Source organism: Erinaceus europaeus, chromosome 6 (genome assembly GCF_950295315.1).
Source record: "Erinaceus europaeus chromosome 6, mEriEur2.1, whole genome shotgun sequence".
Lineage (NCBI taxonomy): Eukaryota > Metazoa > Chordata > Mammalia > Eulipotyphla > Erinaceidae > Erinaceus > Erinaceus europaeus.
This window is the reverse complement of record NC_080167.1, coordinates 8,213,835-8,235,755: the sequence shown is the minus strand read 5'-3', so window position 1 is coordinate 8,235,755 and position 21,921 is coordinate 8,213,835. Positions and strand designations below refer to the sequence as shown.

The 21,921-nt window shown below is 37.9% G+C and overlaps 1 protein-coding gene across 5 annotated transcripts in view; it reads right to left on the bottom strand.

Annotated features, from left to right (window-relative positions):
* The window catches only part of TAOK3 (TAO kinase 3), a 214,518-nt gene that overhangs the window by 54,681 nt on the left and 137,916 nt on the right, over positions 1-21,921 (bottom strand). For 4 of the 5 annotated variants that reach the window (XM_060193014.1, XM_060193012.1, XM_060193011.1 and 1 more), the window contains 3 exons: positions 20,723-20,804; positions 11,843-12,010; positions 8,852-9,040 (listed from right to left, as the gene is read on the bottom strand). In XM_060193014.1, coding sequence (XP_060048997.1) covers positions 8,852-9,040; positions 11,843-12,010; positions 20,723-20,804 — 439 coding nt within the window. Of the gene's footprint in view, positions 1-8,721; positions 8,754-8,851; positions 9,041-11,842; positions 12,011-20,722; positions 20,805-21,921 lie in introns of those variants that run through there. The other variant, XM_060193016.1, reaches the window with a different exon arrangement.

Sequence of the window (21,921 nt, the reverse complement as noted above, 5' to 3'; positions counted from 1 at the left end):
TATATTTTAAAAAATCCCTAAAAGGGGACCACAATGATATAGTTTATTGAATATACTTAAAATAACAAAATAAGTAACAAGTATTTTTTATATATTAGAATATTATGATTGTGGGGCTGGGGTAGATAGCACACTAAGTATATATGTATTATTTTTTTTTTTTTACCCAATCCCTGCTCAACTCTGGTTTATGGTGGTTTGGGGGATTCAACCTGGGACCTGTGAGCCTCAGGCATGGGAATCTGTTTGCATGGCCATTAAACCTTCTCCCCTGCCCAGTATATACATTTCTATGTGCAAACCTGCGTCCAAACCCTCAGCACCACATGGAAGCACTACACATGGCATCAGGGGAAGCTTCAGGGAACAGGAAAACAATGTTGTGGTCTTTTTTTCTATCTGAAACTAAAAGGAAAACAGTCTGCTGGAAGGGGTAGAACCGTGCCGGTGTGAAGCTAACTGCCATAGTGAGAAGGTATTAGATGCCAACATCTGAGCTGATGAGGTAAATCACAAGCCTTTGACAGACCACTTGGAAATATTTCAGTACACTGATGGAGAAGAATTTTGCACTGTGGTGTCTTTCCCTCTCTCTATCTGAAAAAGTTGGTTCAAGAAGGTGAAAAATTTGGCAGCATTAAACAAAAATAGTTGATATTACACTAACAAACAGATAACATTTAATTGGCACATATAAAAATAATCTTTGTTAGTTATGATAGAATTAATAACTATTTGTTACTATCTATATAATAATTTTAAGAAACAGGCTAGGTGGCAGCAGAAACCCTAGTCTGAATAAAAACTTTGCCTTGGGTTACTTGTCAATAGTCAAGAATTGGGCTAGGGACTAGGGATGTGCTCACTGGATAGGATGTATGCCTCACCATACACCTGTTTTGGGTTTAACCCCCATCGACACTTGGGAGCACCACTTCACCAGGGGAAGCTTTGATTCTGTGGTAAAGCTGTTGGTGTTTCTCCCTCTCTGTTTCTCTATGTGAACGAAGACAAAAACAAACAAACAAATAAACAAAAACCCCATTTTAGTTCATATAACATTTATTGAGGGTGGGGGTAGAAAGAATAATCGTTATGCAAAGAAACTCTCATGCCTGAGTCTCCAAAGTCCCAGGTTCAGTCCTCAACACTACCATAAGCCAGAGCTGGGCAGTGCTCTGGTTAAAAATCAACCAACCAACCAACCAAATAAACAAACAAACCACATTTATTGAGCACTCAGCAACAACATTAGCAAATGTAGAGAAATTAGTGCTTAAGCTTATCTTGTAAGAATACACTTTTAGAGTTATTCTTGCTCAAGAGAAAGGGGGCTGGACCAAGTGGTGCAGCTGGTAGAGTACACCCTTCATCCTTGCTGAGGGATCTAGGTTCAATTCCCCAGTTCCCACTGGCGGGGGGCTGAGGAGAAGCTTCCTGAGTAGAGCAGTACTGCTTGTGTGTTTTCCATCTCTTTCCCTCTCCATCTATCTTCCTCTCTATTTTACAAGAAAGGAAGGAAGGAAGGGAGGGAGGGAGGGAGGGAGGGAGGGAGGAAGGAAGGAATGAATGAAGGAAGGAAGGTTGGGAGGAAGGAAAAGAGAAGAAAAAGAGTGGGTTATTGGAAACAGTGGAGCAATTATGTAGAAACTGAAACTAGCAATATCCTTGGCAGTACAAAAGAGAAAGAAAGAAAAAAGAGAAGAGAAGAGAAGAAAAGAGAAGAAAAGAAAAGAAAAGTAAAGAAAAGAAAAGAAAAGAAAAGAAAAGAAAAGAAAAGAAAAGAAAAGAAAAGAAAAAGGAAGACAACTGAGGATATCACTTCAGGATCTGGGAAAACCACAGTAGAGGCAAGAGGCAATCACTGGAGAGAAAGAAGTTACCTGAAATTTTAATATCAAAGTAAAATTTTTAGTGTTCCACTTTACCTTTTGGGTTTGCTCTGAGGTGGAAATGTCTTGTGTGGGCCGGGTGTTAGTGCACATATGACCATGTGCAAGGACCCAGGTTCAACCCCCTACTCCCCACCTGCAGGGGGTACATTTCACAAGCAGTGAAGCAGGTCTGCAGGTATCTTTCTTTCTCTCCCCCTATCTCCCTACCCCTTTCAATTTCTCTCTGTCCTGTCAAAGAAAAATAAAATATAGAAAAAAAAATGGTAAGACCAGCCACACACACACACACAAAAAGTTGCATTTATCATGCAGGCACTAAGCCACAGCAACAATCCTGGTGGAAAAATTTTTTAAAAAAGGAAATTTCCTGCTAAAATCAGGGCATATTTATTCTGGATACAGAGCAGTTAATTGCAAGTCATGTTCTTATGAGTTACACATGGCCTTTAAAAATGAGTTTGCTTTCTATGTAGAAAGGCAATATGTTTCACAGCTATGATTTCACTAATTTTGAATATGTCTGCTTCACTGCAACAACAAAACCCCCACTCTTATTTTTATATTTTGATATTTATTAAACATGTTCTTATTGTCTAGAGTATTAAATTAGAGAATCTGCTTGTTTAAGTCATTTAAACCATAAAGACAATGCTAAAGATGGTAATAAGAAACAAATAAGACTATTTAACCATTTTAATCCATTGTGCTCAATGAACTACAATAGCATGATGTTGAGTATCTACTAATTAATTCACTGCCTGTGAATTTTTGGTATTGTTTATATATTTTACAGTTATTTATTTACTACCTATGCTGTGCCAGGCATTATTCTAAATACTGGATTCAGTGTAGAAAAAAAAACAAGTACAATCTAATGGAATATACATTTAACCAAGACATAATAAACTAACACATAGTATAATTCCAAGTAGTGATACTACTAAAAATAAAAATAGTAAAATAAGATAATAGGCAGAACATTGTAACATGATAATATAATCATACACTGGTTTTGAAAATATTTTAGACATGAACCTATGCAAAACCAGTAAATGCTTCATATTACATCAGTTGTTTCATTCAAATAATTTTTGTGGTCACATATTATGATAGACTAAAAAAATGCACAATCTAAATCCCCCCCTTAAGGAAATCAGCAATCATCTTTTGCTATCAATTCTTTTAAGACTGACCTTGGCTGCAAAGAGTAGCTTTGCCTAGTCCATGCCTTCCCCAGGGTGCTCAGATTCAATCACTAATCTAGGTGGGAATATCTCATAATTTTCTTCGATTTGTATAACTGTCATCTTTTTTGTTTTTTAAAGCAGCAACATGGCCTCACACCCATATGAGTGTACCATTTCAGAGCTGGTGTTTTTATTTTTAATTTTATTTCAGAGAGGAACAGATACCACAGCACTGCTCCATCATCCATGGAGTTTCTTAGTATTATGGTGCAGGGGCCTGAACTCAGGGCATTACACACAGCCTTGATGACAAGTTGGTCTAGGATGTGTGTGCTGACACCTATAAGGGGAGATAAGAAACTGTACACATGTGACACAAAATCAGCCTTATAATCATCATCTCTCATAAAATGAACTAAAGAAAAAAAAAGTGAGTCGCGCAGTAGCGCAGCAGGTTAAGTGCAGGTGGCGCAAAGCGCAAGGACTGGCTTAAGGATCCCAGTTTGAGCCCCCGGCTCCCCACCTGCAGGGGAGTCGCTTCACAGGTGGTGAAGCAGGTCTGCAGGTGTCTATCTTTCTCTCCCTCTCTCTGTCTTCCCCTCCTCTCTCCACTTCTCTCTGTCCTATCCAACAATGACGACATCAATAACAACAACAGTAATGACTACAACAATAAAACAACCAGGGAAACAAAAGGAAATAAATAAATAAATAAATATTTTAAAAAATAAATTTAAAAAAAGCAGACAGTTTTGTGAATAAAGCTTTATCCTAAGGCACATCTTCATAAGATAACTTGACAGTCATACTAGAGATTTATTTCTTTAAATATTATAGGAATAAAAGCATGGAAGCTGGAAGGAACCTTTGAACTCATACAGAACTGCAAATTTACAGATAGAGAAACTAAGGCCCAGAGAGGTTTGTGATTTGGCAAAGAGTGGCACACAGAATAGTGAACTAATTTGATACTCCTGCAGTTTATTATACATAATTTTCTATTACAGTCTTGGATGTTATTTCATTTATGCTTCCAGCGAAAACTTTTAGGAATTCAAGTAAAGCAACAAATATAAATGTTCTGAATTATTTTTTTCAAATGTCTGTTATGTATTAAGATATTATGATTTTAAGTTCAGGTGTAGGTCTAAAAGGTTTATTGACAGATATTACATGGAATATTTAGTTTTCATATGTAATATAGCCAATTTTTCATGCCTACTCCTTTATAGTGAAAAAAGCTAAAATTTATCATCTTAACCTCTGTCTTCTTTTTTTCGTTTTATGGAGCCCAGCCCTTCTATATGCGTGACTCACTGTTCTGGGCCACCTTTTCATTCAGATAGAGATACAAACAGAAAGAGAGAGGGAGAGAGGAAGTGACACCATAGCACTGGTACCACAGAACCTCTCATATGATGCTGGTCCTCAAATTTGAGCCACATGTGAGCTAGCTACTCACTAAGCTATCTCCCCAACCTATTCAATTATTTTGAGTGTACTATTCAACCTACTAAATACATTTATGATTTGTACATCATCACTCTCCATTTTGTAGAACTGAAACTCTATACTTATGAAATATTTCTCCACTCCTGCCTTCCACTGCACCTTGGCATCCACTGTTCTATTTATTGTCTCCATGACTATAACTACTTCAAGTATCTCACATGGGTGGAACCATATAAAATTTGTCATTTTGTGACTGGTCCATTTCATTTAGCATGTGTCCAGAGCTTGTGCATGTTATAGCATGTCAGTACTTCCTTTCAAAGGCTGAATAATTTTCCATTGTCTGCAGATGTCATATTTTGCTTATCTGGTCAGCTATTGATGAACATTTGGGATTCATGTTTCAGTTACTTTGAATCATACTTCAATGAACATGGGTGCACAAATATCTCTTTGAGACCCTGCTTTCAATCGTCTGGGGTACATATCCCAAAGCAGAACTAGTGAATCATATTTATGAATGAATTATAGCAATTTTAATTTTAACTTTTTTGATGAATCACCATACTATTTTTCATAGCAAGCTATACCAATTAACATTACAACCACAGTGTACAGGATTAAATGGGTCCTTATCATTACTAGCATTTACTCTCTGCTATTTTTTGTTTGGTACTGGCGTGACTCCACTGCTCCTGATGACCATTTGCCTCCACCTTTTTTTTTTTCTTTTTTATAAAGGGTGAGAGATAAGAGAGGGAGGAAGAGAACTAAAGAGAGAAGGGCAGACACCAAAGCACCATTTCACCGTTCACAAAGCTTCCCCCCAAACAGGTTCTCCCATGTGGTGGCTGGGGTCTTGAACTCAGGTCCTTGTACATGGTATTGTGTGCACTATAAAGGGTAAGCCACCTGCTGGTCTCTCTCTGCTAGTTTTTGATAGTAGCCGTCCTAATGGGTGTAAGGTGGTATCTCATTATAGTTTTGATTTAGATTTCTGTAATAATTAGTGATATTGCAAACTTATGTGCTCCCTAGGTATTTGCATATCTTCTTTGGAGAAATGTCCATTAAAATCCTTTGCTCAGTTTTGATCCAAGTTATTTGTTTTTTTTTTAAAATATTTATTTTATTTATTTATTCCCTTTTGTTGCCCTTGTTGTTTTATTGTTGTAGTTATTATTGTTGTTGTCGTTGTTGGATAGGACAGAGAGAAATGGAGAGAGGAGGGGAAGACAGAGAGGAGGAGAGAAAGATAGACACCTGCAGACCTGCTTCACCGCCTGTGAAGCGACTCCCCTGCAGGTGGGGAGCTGGGGTTCGAACCGGGATCCTTATGCCGGTCCTTGTGCTTTGCGCCACCTGCGCTTAACCCACTGCGCTACAGCCCGACTCCCCCAAGTTATTTGTTTTTATAAGTTTTAGGAGTTACCTACATTTCTGAATACCAATCTCTTGATAAATACATGATCTACAATCATCCTTTTTACCCAGAGCAAATATCATAATTAGGCAATATCTTTATGTGATTATTTGTTTTACTCCAAAGAAATAATCTCATGAAGTCTCCATGTCTACTATACTTCTTGTGTAGTCACAGGACTGGTTCTACCATAGTTCTGGCGCAGAAGAGAGGCCCCAGTCATATATGTTGAATAAATGAAAAAGTCAGTCAATTCAGAAAAAATAATGCCTATTCTTCAACTATTCATGACTGGGCAGCAGTATATTTTCTTCTGCTCTTTACCCTTACCTGTTTTATTTTCTTTATCTCCAAGAAAAATGGACAACCAATAAAAGTGTAAGAAAAAAATTCTTAAACATACTCCCCCCCATTGGAATAGCATGTGACCACTGGAATTTATTAAAAGAAGTACAAATACACCTTGCATATACCCAATAATGAAAAAAATTCTAAGAAATTCTTCCCTATAATGTCATACTCTGGACTGCATATCTATGGCCATCTAAAACACTTTTGGGAATTCCTCCAAGAATTATTGATAATTCTTTGAAATACTTATCTTACTAGAAATTTCTTTGAAAGAAGCTTTAAATTTATTCCAATATTTCAATTTATATGTGAAATAAAGACATTTAATGTAAAAGTTCAAAAAAAAAAGAACAGAATAATCCACAGTCTGAATATTTAAGCGGATAATCTTAGAAGAATTAGAAGCAATAAATTACAGAAACAACAGCAAAGAGTGAACTATTTATAAAATAAATAGTTTGTTGAGAATATACACTTGGAAATATAGAAACATACTTCTTTTTTTTTTTGCCTCCAAGATTATTGCTGGGGTTCGGTGCCTGCGCCATGAATCCACTTCTCCTGGAGGCTATTTTTTTCCCTTTTGTTGCTCGTGTTGTTTCATCGTTGTTGTGATTATTATAATTGTTATTGATGTTGTTGTTGGACAGGACAGAGAGAAGTAGAGAGAGGAGGGGAAGACATAGAAGGAGAGAGAAAGATAGACACCTGCAGATCTGCTTCACCACTTGTGAAGCAACCTCCACTGCAGGTGGGGACCCAGGGGCTCGAACCAGGATCCTTATGCTGAGTCTTGCGCTTTGTGCCATGTGAGCTTAACCAACTGTGCTACAGCCTGACCCCCAGAAACATACTTCCTAAAGGCACATTTCTTTTATTTTTAAGATCTTTTTATTGGGCTGGGCAATGGTGTACCTGGTTAAGCATAAACAGTAAAAATCTTTTTATTTATTTATTATTGGATACAGACAGAGAGAAATTGAGAGGGAGGATAGAGACAAAGAGACATGTGAAACCCTGCTTCAGCACTCATAAGCTTTCCCCCTGCAGTTGGGGAGCAAGGGCTTGAACCCTGGTCCTTGTGCACTGTAATGTGTGTGTATAACCAGGTGTGCCACTGCCTGGCCCCTTTAAAGGCATATTTCTGAAAGGGCACAACCCCACCAATGTGTCCCGGAGCTCGGATTCCCCAGAACCCCGCCCCACTAGGGAAAGAGAGAGGCAGGCTGGGAGTATGGATTGACTTGTCAATGCCCATGTTCAGCTGGGAAGCAATTACCACCTTCTGCATCCCACAATGACCTTGGGTCCATATTCCCAGAGGGTTAAAGAATAAGAAAGCTATCAAGGGAGGGGATGGATACTATCAAGAGAGGGGATGGAGTTCTGGTGGTGGGAATTGTGTGGAGTTGTACCCTTCTTTTTTTTTTTTTTTAACATTTATTTATTTATTTATTCCCTTTTGTTGCCCTTGTTGTTTTATTGTTGTAGTTATTATTGGTGTTATTAATGTCATTGTAATGTTAGGACAGAGAGAGGAGGAGAAGACAGAGAGAGCGAGAGAAAGATAGACACCTGCAGACCTGCTTTACTGCTTGTGAAGCAACTTCCTTGCAGGTGGGGAGCTGGGGGCTCAAACCGGGATCCTTATGCCGGTCTTTGTGCTTTGCACCATCTGCTCTTAACCTGCAGCGCTACCACCTGACTCCCAGTGGTACCCCTCTTATCTTATGGTTTTGTCAGTGTTTCCTTTTTATAAATAATATTAAAAAATAAAAAAGGGGCACAACTAACCAATTATACTCAGGAAGCTTTTTAGGTCAACACCCCTTTCTCTCCCCTCCTTTTGAAATTTAATTATTTTGGATAAAGACAGAGAGAAACTGAGAGAAAAGAGGGAGGGAGACAGCTAGATGTACAGAAAGATTCCTGCAGCAGCGTTTTACCACTCCTGAAGCTTTCCCCTGCAGGGGGGGCCAGGGCTTGAACCTAGGTCTTTGCACATTGTAATGTTTGTGTTCTACTAGGTGTGTCAACACCCAGCTCCCCTCCTTTTTTTTTTTGGCGTGAAAGTCTATTGTGCTTCCTATCACTGGTATTATCTTCCTGGACCTTCAGGTCTACAGTACCAAGGTTATTGAATCAGAGGAGAAGTTACCAATTTCTTTGGAGATTTATGTATTTTTATTTATTGAAAGTGGTAAAGAGAGTAACAAGAGGAAGATGACATAGGCAAGAACACAGATGGTACAGTCCTTTGGTATCTTTTTACTGGAGAGAACTATCAAGTGGTAAGTTCAACTCTATAATCCAGTTGTAAAAGGGAACTGAAATATTTGTGTGCTAAGTGAGCTGAGTTGGTTTCATAATGATTGACTAAGCTTGGAGCTGTGAGCAGTACCATGGAACTTACCTTCTTGTGCACAATAGAGGAACTGGAATTGACCGTGTAGCTGTGAGCAGTACCATGGAACTTACCTTCTTGTGCACAATAGAGGAACTGGAATTGACCGTGTAGCTGTGAGCAGTACCATGGAACTTACCTTCTTGTGCACAATAGAGGAACTGGAATTGACCGTGTTTTCCTCATCATGCATCATGGCAAGTTCAGAGCTGCAGCTGCTATCATCCATGTCCTCCTGCATGCTGTTCACACTGCTGCTCTGGCTGCTTGTGCTCACAGACATGCTTAGAATGGAATGGTTGCTGCCTAGGCTGTCCATTTCCCTGTCCTAGGGGGAAAAAATGGGGCACTAGGGTTAAAAAAAGATGACTAGAGATAAAGTGCCAACCCACTGACTAAGCTATTAAACACACACGATTTTATAGCGCTAAGTTGCTTTTCTGCCGAATCTGCAAAGATAAACTTTTTAATGTAGTGGATCCACTACTTTCCCTCAACTTTTTTCAGACATCTCAGATTTACTTCTGTGCCTTCCCCCAAGGGCCATTCTGTAGTCAAATGCTCTATCCCTGAGCTATACTCCCCTCCAGGGGCCATTCTGGACATGGGTTATAAGTCTCTAAATGTTGCTACCTCAGAGCTTTCCCCAGTCATAGGCAACCATTACATTATCATATGGCTGTTCAGTACACAGAAGCAGACAGGGTTTTCAAGAGACCTTCAGGAATGTCAAGATACTAGAGACAGACTACAGGCTACTGAACAGGTAACCTCTAGGATATTTACAAATATAGCACTGGTAATCTGAAACTAAAACAGAGTGAAGAATTTTCAGAGATTTGACAGGCAATGTGCTCCTTTGCAAGTGATTACTGAGTAACTTCATATCTAGGCAGGGATATTAACTCTACTGTCGTGGACAGGTAATCAAATTCTGCATTCCTCAAGCAATTCTATCACATTACCTTTGTCATCTTATTTAATACATATGTTAAATAATACTTCTATTCATCAATACTAGTCCAAAGATTGAGTAGTGGTAAAAAAATAATCAGCATATAATTTGTTCTTCACAGTGGGAAATCTTTTGATATAATGTTAAATAATATAATTAAAGCAACTTAGTTCCAAATAAATCCTATTTTCAAAGAACCATACTGTGTGAATATATTTTTAATAAACCGCTACTTAGTCATAGCAATATAAGGACTGCACATCCATATAATATAAGGATCTGGGTTTTGTTTTTAAGTGATAGATGATACATTCTATTTTTACCAGATTTATTTTTCCAATTAGAGTAGATCATTTGTTTATATGTAATAAACAGATCTTATAACCCAGCTCAACTTTCTGAATTTCATTTTTATAATTATCAGTAATTTTGTTTTTTATATTAAGAAGCCAAAATAAAATTAATTCCTCAAACCAATGTTAAACCAATTAAAACATTTCATTCTTCATTCCTTCCCCCCTCCTTTTTTTTTATCTTATACTAAAGGAAGAAGATTTCTTCCTTTTTTTCAAGGCTAATTCACTTGTTCCTGGCATATGTATTTCCTGAAATCCTACTTGTTTACTATATTATCTCCTCTATCTTCTATTACTCTCGTCGTAGGTTCTTCCCGTATATGTATATGTGTACGTGTATGTATATGCTGGTCCTATATTTATATTCATCTCTGTACACTGTCTCTTTTTTTTGCTTTTCATTCTCATCTGAGTTTATAAATCTTAAAACAACTCCCTCTTGGGAGCTGGGCGGTAGCACAATGGGTTAAGCACATGTGGTACAAAGCGCAAGGACCGGCATAAGGATCCCGGTTCGAGCCCCCACTCTCCACCTGCAGGGAAGTCACTTCACAGGCAGTGAACAAGGTCTGCAGGTGTCTATCTTTCTCTCCCCCTCTCTGTCTTCCCCTCCTCTCTCCATTTCTCTTTGTTCTATCTAACAACAATGACATCAATAACAACAATAACTACAACAATAAAAATAACAAGGGCAACAAAAGGGAAAATAAAATAAGTACATATTTTAAAAAATTAAAAAAAATAACTCCCTCTTATTGTCTCTACTTTCTCACATCCAAATCTATTCTATTACTTATAGCAATCTACTAGTCATCCTAATCATCCCTGTTCTCATCTGATCATTAAGTGACATCTGATAAAACTGGCTGCTCCTTTTTAAATTGCATACTCTCTTATATCTGTGACACCTTTTCCCCCTAGGTCTCCATTTTCTCATATGACATGGATCCTCATTGTCTATTGAATACCTTGATTTGCTGTCACTTCAATGTTTTTGACCCTTGACACTTTTCTCATTCATATGTTCTGGATCTGCATGTCCCAATCAATGGACAGACATGACCATTCAGTTATCCCAATTGGGAGTGCCCAATTGATTAACTTTGCCTTCAATAAATTCTAAATTACATGAATGCATAATCAGAAAATCATCTCTTCTTTGAAAACTCCACCTATATACTATGTTAATAGCATTTGATGCCAGGATCTTAAACTCAGGATCTCAAACTCTTTTTTCTTAGTTCTTTTTCTGGTTTTGGTGTTGACATGCAATAGTCATCCACATTGAACTTGTCCTCATCTGCCACTGTTAGTCTCTATGAGAATCACTGTATGATCAAATCCACCTCTATGATGAGTCCCAAAAGTGCTCCTTTCTTCCCCCATTTCAATTGACATTGCCCTTTTTACTTCTTGTGTGGACTATTATCCATAATGTCACCCATTCAAATCCATCTCACATTCTGTTGCCAGGATAATCTTTTTAAAGCACAGCATTTTCCTGAGTTAAAATGCCCTGTGCCCAAGTGTGAAAAAGCACCCACATCATGTTCTTCATGTCACCTTCACTTATCCCCACCCACAGACTTATTTCCTCTCTACTTTGGATCCCAACACAGTGATATGCCTCTATCATTTTTTTCATATTTTATCTTATATGTTATTTTATGAATGTCTTTTCTACAGTCCTTTATTTTCTTTAAGGTAGAGAGCACCAATTACATTTTAATCCCCCAAAGTGCTTTTAATAGTGCCCAGTCAAGAAATGTTTCACATAGTAGGCATTGTATAAGTGCCTGCTAAAGTAAATTGAACCTACTTCTTCATCCTCCTGTGACTCACTCAAGGGTCCATTTCGTGTCTCTTGGAAAAGGATTTTTTTCATTTTTCGGTACTGCAAATTATCTAGCTCACGAACAGCATCTTTTGTCCTCTGTATGAGGTCAATTAAGACACGTAGTGGCCGGTCTCGTCGAACAAAGTCATGCTGATTGAGGGAAGAGACAAAAACCAGTAACGTCATATAGGGAAACATATTTTTAGGTGTAAGACATAACTATAAAACAGTTCTACAGGTTTGTGGAAATAATAGAATGTGCTTTTCAGTTCAGTTGTATTGCATTAGTCTCATAGGGAAATACATTTGCTTCTTCTTCCTCAAGTCCCATTTTATGCAGTTTGTCTTAGAGAGTTTACATGAGAATTCTTATAGTTTATCATACAAGTAACAATAATCACTAAAACTTTAAGTACTAACTGAGCTTGTAACTTTCAAATCTTTAACAAGGATAAGCAAAATGTATTCTTATAATCTGACTTAACCTCTTCCTTATCACATACTACCATTTAAAAAACAGAATCACGCAAATATTTCTTCTTTCTCTGATCACATATAACATATGCTGAAAATATGTTCACTTTATTCAGAGGTCAGAATTCTGGCAACCTCATCTTCCCATTATAGAGCTATACAAACAGAAGCCAGGGAAAAGGGTTTCTGAGGAGTGAAAATAACTGCTCAAAAGTACATAATGATTTCTGGGAATAATCAGTCCTCTCTTTTAGTACTATTAATGATCTTAAACATATATTATGTTTTGTGGTTTCTCATCATATAGTAGGTTTTAAAGACGGAATAAAGGTGGGAAATAAAGGTTGAGAAGTGTTAGAGGCAGGTTAATTTGTTAGGAAAAAGAAGTGTTGCCACTGAGAAAAAAAAAAGGAGAGATAGGTAGAGAGGGAGAGGGGGAGAGGGAATGGGGTGGGGGGAGGGGAGGGGAGGGGGAGGAGAGAGAGAGAGAGAGAGAGAGACTTACTGACTGCAGGGCAGTGGTACACTATGTTAAGCACACATAGTATGAAGCATAAGGACCCATGCAAAGATCCAGGTTTGAGCCTCCTGGCTACCCACCTGTAGAGGGGTCGCTTCAAAAGCAGTGAAGCTAATCTGTAGGTGTCTTTTTTTTTTTTTGACACCTGCCTCCCCTTTTGCACTTTCTTTCTTTCTTTCTTTTTTTAAAGTTCTATAATGGAAGATCAGTGTTTTACAGTCAACAGTAAATACAATAGTTTGTACATGCATAACATTTCTCAGTTTTCCACATAACAATACAACCCCCACTAGGTCCTCTGGTCTTCTGTCATCCTTTCTCAGGACCTGTACTCTCCCCACCCACCACCCATCAACCCCAGAGTCTTTACTTTGGTGCAATACACCAACTTCAGTTCAGGTTCTACTTGTGTTTTCTCTTCTGATCTTGTTTTTCAGCTTCTGCCTGTGAGTGAGATCATCCCATATGTAGGTGTCTATCTTTTTTTCTCTCTCTATCTTCCACTCCTCTCTCAATTTCTGTCCTATCCAAAAACAAACAAACAAACAAACAAAAAATTGAAAAAATGGTTGCAGGAGCAGCAGATTTGTAGTGCAGGCACTGAGCCCCAGCAATAACCCTGGAGGCGAGAGGGAGAGAGAGAGAGAGAGAGAGAGAAAGATAGAAAGGGAAAGAGGGAGACTTTCCCAGATACCATGACTAACCAACCAATCAACCAAATGAAAATGAACAAAACTTTGTGGACTATTTTTCAAAGTGAAAAATGCCCCCTATATATTCTATGAGTTCACAAACACTATTTCTGAGATATCAAGAAGTATTATATTCATTATGCTTTCTTTAAGATGACAAAAAAGCACATCATATATTTTACCACAGAAAATGATCAAAAGTGAAAGGAGGAACTTTTAATTTTTTTAAAGGAAAGATTCAGTTATGTGGAAAATTCACTTTTTGGGGAGGAGGATTGGGCAGTAGTACACCGGGTTAAGCGAACATAGTGCAAAGCGCAAGGATACCAGTTCGAGCCCACAGCTCCCTACCTGCAGGGAGGTCGCCTAACAAGCAGTGTCTGTTTTTTTCTCCCCTTCTCTGTCTTACCCTCCTCTCTCAATTTCTCTCTGTCCTATCCAACAACAATGACAATAACAATGGAGAAAAGATGGCCACAAGGAGCAGTGGATTCATAGTACAGGCACCACCAAAGAAAGAAAGAAAGAAAATTCACTTATATGAAATTATAATGTGAGGAAACTAGGAAAATGAGATATAATGTGGTAGGCCTTAGATGATGGAATGAATTTAATTTCTTTGTATGTTAAACAGATATGAAAGAGGTACAGGAACCATTGTGAAGAAAATAATTATATTTCTTGTACTTCTCTGGGAAGACGACTTCACCAATGTGTCCTGGAACTTCACCTCTCCAGAGCCCTACCCCACTAGGGAAAAATAGAAACAGGCTGGGAACCCCGCCCCACTAGGGAAAGAGAGAGGCAGGCTGGGAGTATGGATCAACCTGTCAATACCCATGTTCAGCGGGGAAGCAACTATAGAAGCCAGACTTTCCACCTTCTGCATCCCACAATGACCTTGGGTTCATACTCCCAGAGGGATAAAGAATAGGAAAGCTATCAAGGGAGGGGACGGGATACAGAAGTCTGGTGGGAACTGTGTGGAGTTGTACCCCTCTTATCCTATGGTTTTGTCAGTGTTTCCTTTTTATAAATAAAAATAAATAAATAAAAAGGAACAGGCTGGGAGTATGGATTGACCTGCCAAAGTCCATGGCCAGCAAAGAAGCAATTACAGAAGCCAGATCTCCTACCTTCTGCACCCAAAAGACAACTTTGACCCATACTCCCAGTGGGGGAGAAGTGATGTGAGGAAATGATAATTAAAGTTAGGTGATTGTTTTCCTTCAGCCATTTCTAATTCTGTTAATTTCAAATATAACTTAGTTTTATAGATTATATATTTTTAGATTTATTTCATGAGAATGGGAGGGAAAGACCTGAGCTTTGCTCTGGCTTATATAGCAGTAGGGATTGAACCCAGGCCTCTGTTTGCTAAACCTTAAACACTGAGCCCTCCTGGTTACTAATGATTCTTCCTAAAAATCAGTATCTGTAATAGTCTTCCCATGTAAAATTATATCTAACTATTCTTCATTCCTCTCAGAATTCTCTCAGTGTCTAAAATTATATTCCATAATTTAGCTATTTCGTTTTTAAAAAAATATTTATTTATTCCCTTTTGTTGCCCTTATTGTTTTATTGTTGTAGTAGTTATTGTTGTTGTTATTAATGTCGTCATTGTTGTATAGGACAGAGAGAAATGGAGAGAGGAGGGGAAGGCAGTGTGGTGGAGAGAAAGACAGACACCTGCAGACCTGCTTCACTGCATGTGAAGCGACTCCCCTGCAGGTGGGGAGCTGGGGGCTCGAACCAGGATCCTTACACTGGTCCTTGTGCTGTGTGCCACGTGTGCACTTAACCCACTGCACTACTGCCCGACTCCCAATTTAGCTATTTCTTTAAAGATGGTGATTTTGGGTGATTTCCTTTTAAGAATTTCCTATTTCCTTTTCTTTTAAAAATTATTTTGGCCAGAGAACTGTTCAGCTGTGGTTTATGGTGGTAACCAAAGTTTGATATTTCATTGTTGTCTTTATTTGCATTTCTCTAACACTGACTTGGAGCATTTTTTCATGTTTGTTGACTTTTTGGATCTCTTCTGTGTTGAATATTCTGTTTATATCCTCTCCTCATTTTTGGATAGTATCATTTGTTTTCTTGTTGCTGAGTTTGGTGAACTTTTTACCTATTTTGGTTATTAGCCTCTTGTCTGGTGTATATATGGCATATAAAGATCTTCTATTCTGTAAGTGTTTCTTTGACTGGATGGTGGTTTCTTTTGCTGTATAGAAGCTTTTTATTTTGGTGTAGTCCCACTGGTTAATTTTTTTTATTCTTCTTTGTAATCACACCCATCCAAAAAGATTTGTGAATACCTATGTAGCAGCACAATTTATAATAGGCAAAACATGGAAGCAACTCAGGTGTCCAACAACAGATAAGTGGCTGAGCAAATCGTGGTACATAGACACAATGGAGTACTACTCAGCTATTAGAAATGGTGATTTTGGGAGTCAGGTGGTAGCTCAGTGGGTTAAGCGCAGGTGGCACAAAGTGCAAGGACCAGTGTAAGAATCCCGGTTTGAGCCCCTGGCTCCCCACCTGTAGGGGAGTCGCTTCACAAGCGGTAAAACAGGTCTGCAGGTGTCTATCTTTCTCTCCCCCTCTCTGTCTTCCCCTCCTCTCTCCATTTCTCTCTGCCCTATCCAATAATGATGACATCAATAATAACTATAACAATAAAACAACAAGGGCAACAAAAGGGAATAAATAAATATTAAAAAGAAAATGGTGATTTCACTTTCTTCACCTCATCTTGAATAGAGCTGGAAGGAATCATGTTAAATGAGATAAGTCATAAAGAGAAGGATGAATATGGGATGATGTCACTCACAGACAGAAGTTGAAAAATACTACTGTGACACTGGCCTGACTTTCTTGGGCAGATGATCTCGCCAATGTGTCCTGGAGCCCCACCTCCCCAGATCCCTACCTCACTAGGGAAAGATAGAGACAGGCACAGGCTGGGGGTATGGATTGACTTGCCAATACCCATGTCCAGTGGAGAAGCAATTACAGGAGCCAGACCTCCAACCTTCTGTGCCCCTTAGAGATCTTTGATCCATACTCCCAGAGGGATAAAGAATAGGGAAGCTTCCAATGGACAGGATGGGATATGGAACTCTGGTGGTGGGAACTGTATGAATTGTACCTCTCTTTTCCCACAATCTTGTTGGTCATTATTAAATCACCAATAATAAATTTAAAAAAGAATAAGTTGAAAAATAAGAAAACACAAAGTAGAATTTAGACTGGGTTTGGTGTATTGCACCAAAGAAAAGGACTCTGGGGTGGGCAGGAGGGTGTAGGTCCTGGAACATAATGTCAGAGGACCTATAGGGGGCTGAATTGTTATGTGGAAAACTGAGAAATTTTATACATGTACAAACTACTGTATTTTAATTTTTGTTACTATATTTTATTATTGACTGTAAACCATTAATCACCCCCAAAAGAAATGTAATTAAAAGAAATTCCTTACCAAGAGCTATCAATTTTTAAAGACCCTCTAAAGTTAAGAACAATGTTTATGGGGGCCAGGTGATGGTGCACCTGATTAAGAGCACATGTTACATAGCACAAGAAACTGAGTTCAAGCCCTGGTCCCTGCCTGCAGGGGAAAAGCTTTGCGAGTAATGAAGCAGTGTTGCAGGTGTCTTTCTATCTCTCTCCCTCTCTAGCCCCTACTTCCCTCTCAATTTCTGGCTGTCTCTATCCAATAAATTAAATAAAAAAGAACAATGCTTATGAAAAGCTCTAAGGAATTAAGAGTTATTTATTTATTTTACAATTTTCAATTTAAGAGCTATTGTTGATGAAGTCAGGAAATAGTTTAGTTGGTAAAGAATTAGACTTGGTTGCCTGTGACTCCTGGTTCAATCCCTGGAGCCTATTTTAAAAACATTAGTGACCGTTTTCTCTGAAAAACAGAAAACTGAACATATTTTCATTTCTTTCTTATCCCTAGTTTCTTTCCCCAGTTATATTAATCTTCTTACACTGTCAACACGATACAGTCAACATTTATATTTTGCTCTTTAACCATATCAATGGCAATATTGTAGTTCTATGTTTAAATGAATTCAGTATGACATTTTAACATCAGGAAGAAAAGTGTGAGGAAGAGAGAGATATTTTGACTTTGGGTAGTACTAAAGAGGTAGATCTGAAGCCAAATGGCATTTCCAACTCAAAATAACTTTTTAGCCTGTTTGCATGATTCTTTACATTTACAGATCAGGAACTGTATCAAATATGATTTGCTGAGCACCAATGATCAGTTTCATGTGCTTTTGCTTCAGGGTTGTGTTTAAATGTCACCTTCCTATAAAATCCTTTCCTACCTCCTTATCTTAAGCAGCAGTTCCTATCACTCTCTATCACTGTTCCTGCATCTCTCTCTCACTCTTTGTTTCCCTTGCAAAGACTTTCATACTACCAGTCAAGCATGTGTGATACACACACACACACACACACACACACACACACACACACAGAGAGAGAGAGAGAGGAGAGAGAAGTAATACAAAGAATTTGCAACACTTGCTTGTATTTTTTCCTACTATTCCTTCATCAGTTCTGTTAAGATAGTAACTATCTCTTTTCTGTTGTACTATAGTGCTTAGACATAGTGCCTGACACACAGTAGACAATGAGTATTTGCTGAATACAGACCCAAATACTTGTTTCCAAAAATGCTTTCTTCGGGTATATCTTATATTCCTTTGTTTTGATATCCTATGCAGGAATAATACATAAACATATACTAGGTCTCCTCTGTATTTCACATGTGCCCTCTTCTCTATATGACTGCAGAAATTTTTCATTCACATTTAACTATGTTTTATTTTCCTAGGAAACTCCCTAAACTGGTTGGTTTATGATATTATTTATTGTTTGTTATGATTCTAATTTGGTTTAATTTTTCCCTTCTGCTTTTTTTTTTTTAACCAGAGCACTGTTCAGCTCTGGTTTAAGGTAGTGCAGGGGTTTGAACCTGGGACTCTAGAGCCTCAGGCATGACAGTGTCCTTGCATACTATTAAACTATCTACCCACACCCAGCTTCTGTTTACTTCTCTATATCAGCTTGCTGGGTTGTTTGTTGTTATTGTTTTGTTATCTACTGGTTTGTTTTTTTTTTTAATCCTTGTAGAATCTTCTTTTTGAGTTTTTTTTTTTTCTTCTTGATTTTACTGCACTCCAAAAAAAATTTTTTTTCTTTCTATGACAGTATTTTTGGTCTGTTTTTTTCTTCACCTACTTCAAAGTATTATAGTACATCAGTTTCTGGTGCTTTGTTCTGATTACAATTTTCCCCTCTAGAAATGTGAAGCAGTTGCCAAGACACAGTGTAAATCAAGTCTAAACCATGTAGGGATACTTTCAAATGAGACCGAAATGGAGTTTTTTGCCTTGTTGCTTCGGTCACCATATTCCTGTGGTCTGCTATTCATAAGAAGGTACAACAGTGGTGCACTGAATTAAGTGCACACATTATAATGCTCAAACACCTGGGTTTGAGGCCCGCTCCCCACCTGCAGGGAAGAAGCTTCAAAATGGTGAAGCATGTCTTTCTTTCTATTTTCCTCTCTATTTATTCCTCCCCTCTCAATTTCTATCTGTCCTAGATCAAATAAAGAAAAGGGGGGGGGAAAGCCACTAGGAACAGTGGATATGTATTGCAGCACCTAGGGCCAATAGCCCTAGTGGCAAAAAACAAACAAACAAACAAACAAACTTAAGGGAGGGTGGCTGGGAACTAACTTGCTTCAGACCCACATTTTAAGGAACACTCAATACCAGAAAAATAATAATGTTTACAGATTCTAAGAAAAGATGAAAACGTAAACCACAAATTTGTGAACTAGCTAAGATGCCCTTGAATTATAATGGCAGTTGATGTTTTGTTTTTAAACTTTTTTTAAAGTCTCATATTTTTTAAAATTTTTACTTATTAACTTATTATTATATAGAGACAGAGAATTTGAGAGGGCAGACAGACAGGAAGAGAAACACAGAGACACCTGCATCCATGTTTGACCACTTGCGAAGCTTTCCCCCTGCAGATGGGGACCAGGGGCTTGAACCTGGGTCCTTGTGCACTATAATGTGAGCTCTTAACCAGGTGTGCCTCACCACCTGTCCCCTGTAGTTGATGTTTTTAAGCTCCATAGACTTTAGACAATACTATCCTCCTGAGATTTTCTCTGTTTCTTTTTTGCCTCCAGGGTTATCACTGAGGCTCAGTACTAGCATTATGACTCCACTGCTCCTTGGCAGCCACCCCCCCCCATTTTATTGGGAAGGACAGAAAGAAATTGAGAGGGTCGAGGGAAAGATGAACACCTGCAGACCTGCTTTGCCATTTGTGAAGCTACTCCCCACCCCAACAGGTAGGGGACTGGGAGCTCAAACCAGAATCCCTGAGCAGGTCCTTGTGCTTCATAGTATATTTGCTTAACCCACCCTCTTTCTGAAATTTTCTTGAAAAAAAAAAAAAGTTAAAAAAAACTTTATAGAAAAAAAAAACCCTTATTTTATTTTAGGTTAAATAAAAGATATTGATATTGTTATAAATTCCCACATTAGTCACTTATATAGTAGAACATGTTTACCTATGTATAAAGAATGTAGTAAGATGTTACATACAAAAAGATGCTCCAAATGTAGTGTTTAAGTCAAATAAATTCAGCTGACAAGTTATTCTTGTCATTGACATATATGATGTACTGCTATGTAAATATCTGCTTTATATACTTAACATGCATCTTCAATGCCTGATGATTTGGCAACAATGAAATTTAAAATCCCCAAGCTAGCATTTGAACTGTTATTGGCAAACTGTTCTGAAAGAATGCTATTAATGTCCATGTAGATATTTGTCATGAGTAACATAATGATGATGAAAGCAAAAAGAAATAATATTTGCCATAAGGCAAAAAGGGTGAAAGAGGAAAAGATAGGTGAACACAATAATCACAGGAGCTATATAGCACATACACTGCAATAATTTTGCTATTTCTATGCTTAGCTACCATCTCTGCATAAATGACAAGGCAGCACGTACTGATCCAGTTTGTCATCATGAGCTGTCACCAGAATGGTTCACTAAATTTCACTACAACATAACTTTAAAACCCCCTCCTCAAATACAAATTTGAAAAATTACCCGTAGTAGTTCTGCTGACGTTGGCCTTTCCTGAGGTATTTTCTGCAAGCAGTAATCAACAAACCTTCTAAAGGAATCTGTCCTGTGTGTGCAAATATATTGAAAGAAAATAAAATTGGGGTCTGTGGAGCAAACAAATTACATAAAAACATTTTCATTCAAGGAAAAACTTTACATTTCAGATGTCTTTAGTGCAGGTTTTTTTAATTTTTAAAATATTTTATTTATTTTGGATATAGATAGAATGAACTTGAGAGGGAAAGGTGAGATAGGGAAAGAGAAAGACAGATACCTCCAACATTGCTTTACTACTCAGAAAACTGACCCCCTGCAGGTGGGGGGTGGGGGATTTGAACCCAGGTCCTTGCGCATGGTAATGTGCACTCAACTGGAAGCAACACTGCTCAGCCCCTTTCAGGAGATTTTTAAGTGTAGAAATATTCTGGAACATCAAGTGAACTAGATCATTTTCAAGTTAATGGTATCTGAAATTCATTATTATAGCTGATGAATGTGGACAGTTTCAACTTAGTCAACATATAAGCATACATTAACATATAAGTAATAAGTTAGATCAAATCCTAATAAATATCAGAAAGTGAAAAAAAAAAGCTGTTATTTTACATGTATTTTCAACTCAAAGATAACACTCCCCTAAGTCTCAAACCTATACCCATCACTAGTTGGGTAATTTCTCCATCACCTACATCCTATAATCTGATAGTAAAAATGGAAACATATGGAACAGGGACTCTGGGGATATACTTCCTGGATGAAAATACTTCTACTGAAAGTCATATTTTGTTCACTCTTCTTTAAAATGACCTATTTCTATAATTTTGTGACCCAAACAAATGTCATAATTTTTAGCAAAGAACATATCTTCTGAATAAATAGTATATCTTTCTTAATAAAATTAAGTATATTAATGATAAAAAATAACACTGGAGAGGGTACTTTATCTTTGCTGAGCAATCATGATTAGAGCTGAGATGATCAGTCTAAGACTGTTACTACTTCAGAGGCTAGACTTGTTAAAGCATGTAGGAGGACATGTTCCCTGAAGAATTTCAGTGATAACATATATTAAAAACACAGCACAATGGCTGGGCAGTGGCATACCCATTTGAGTGCACATATTACCATGCACAGTGACCCAGGTTTAAGCAGTAAAGCAAGTGCTACAGGTGTCTCTATGT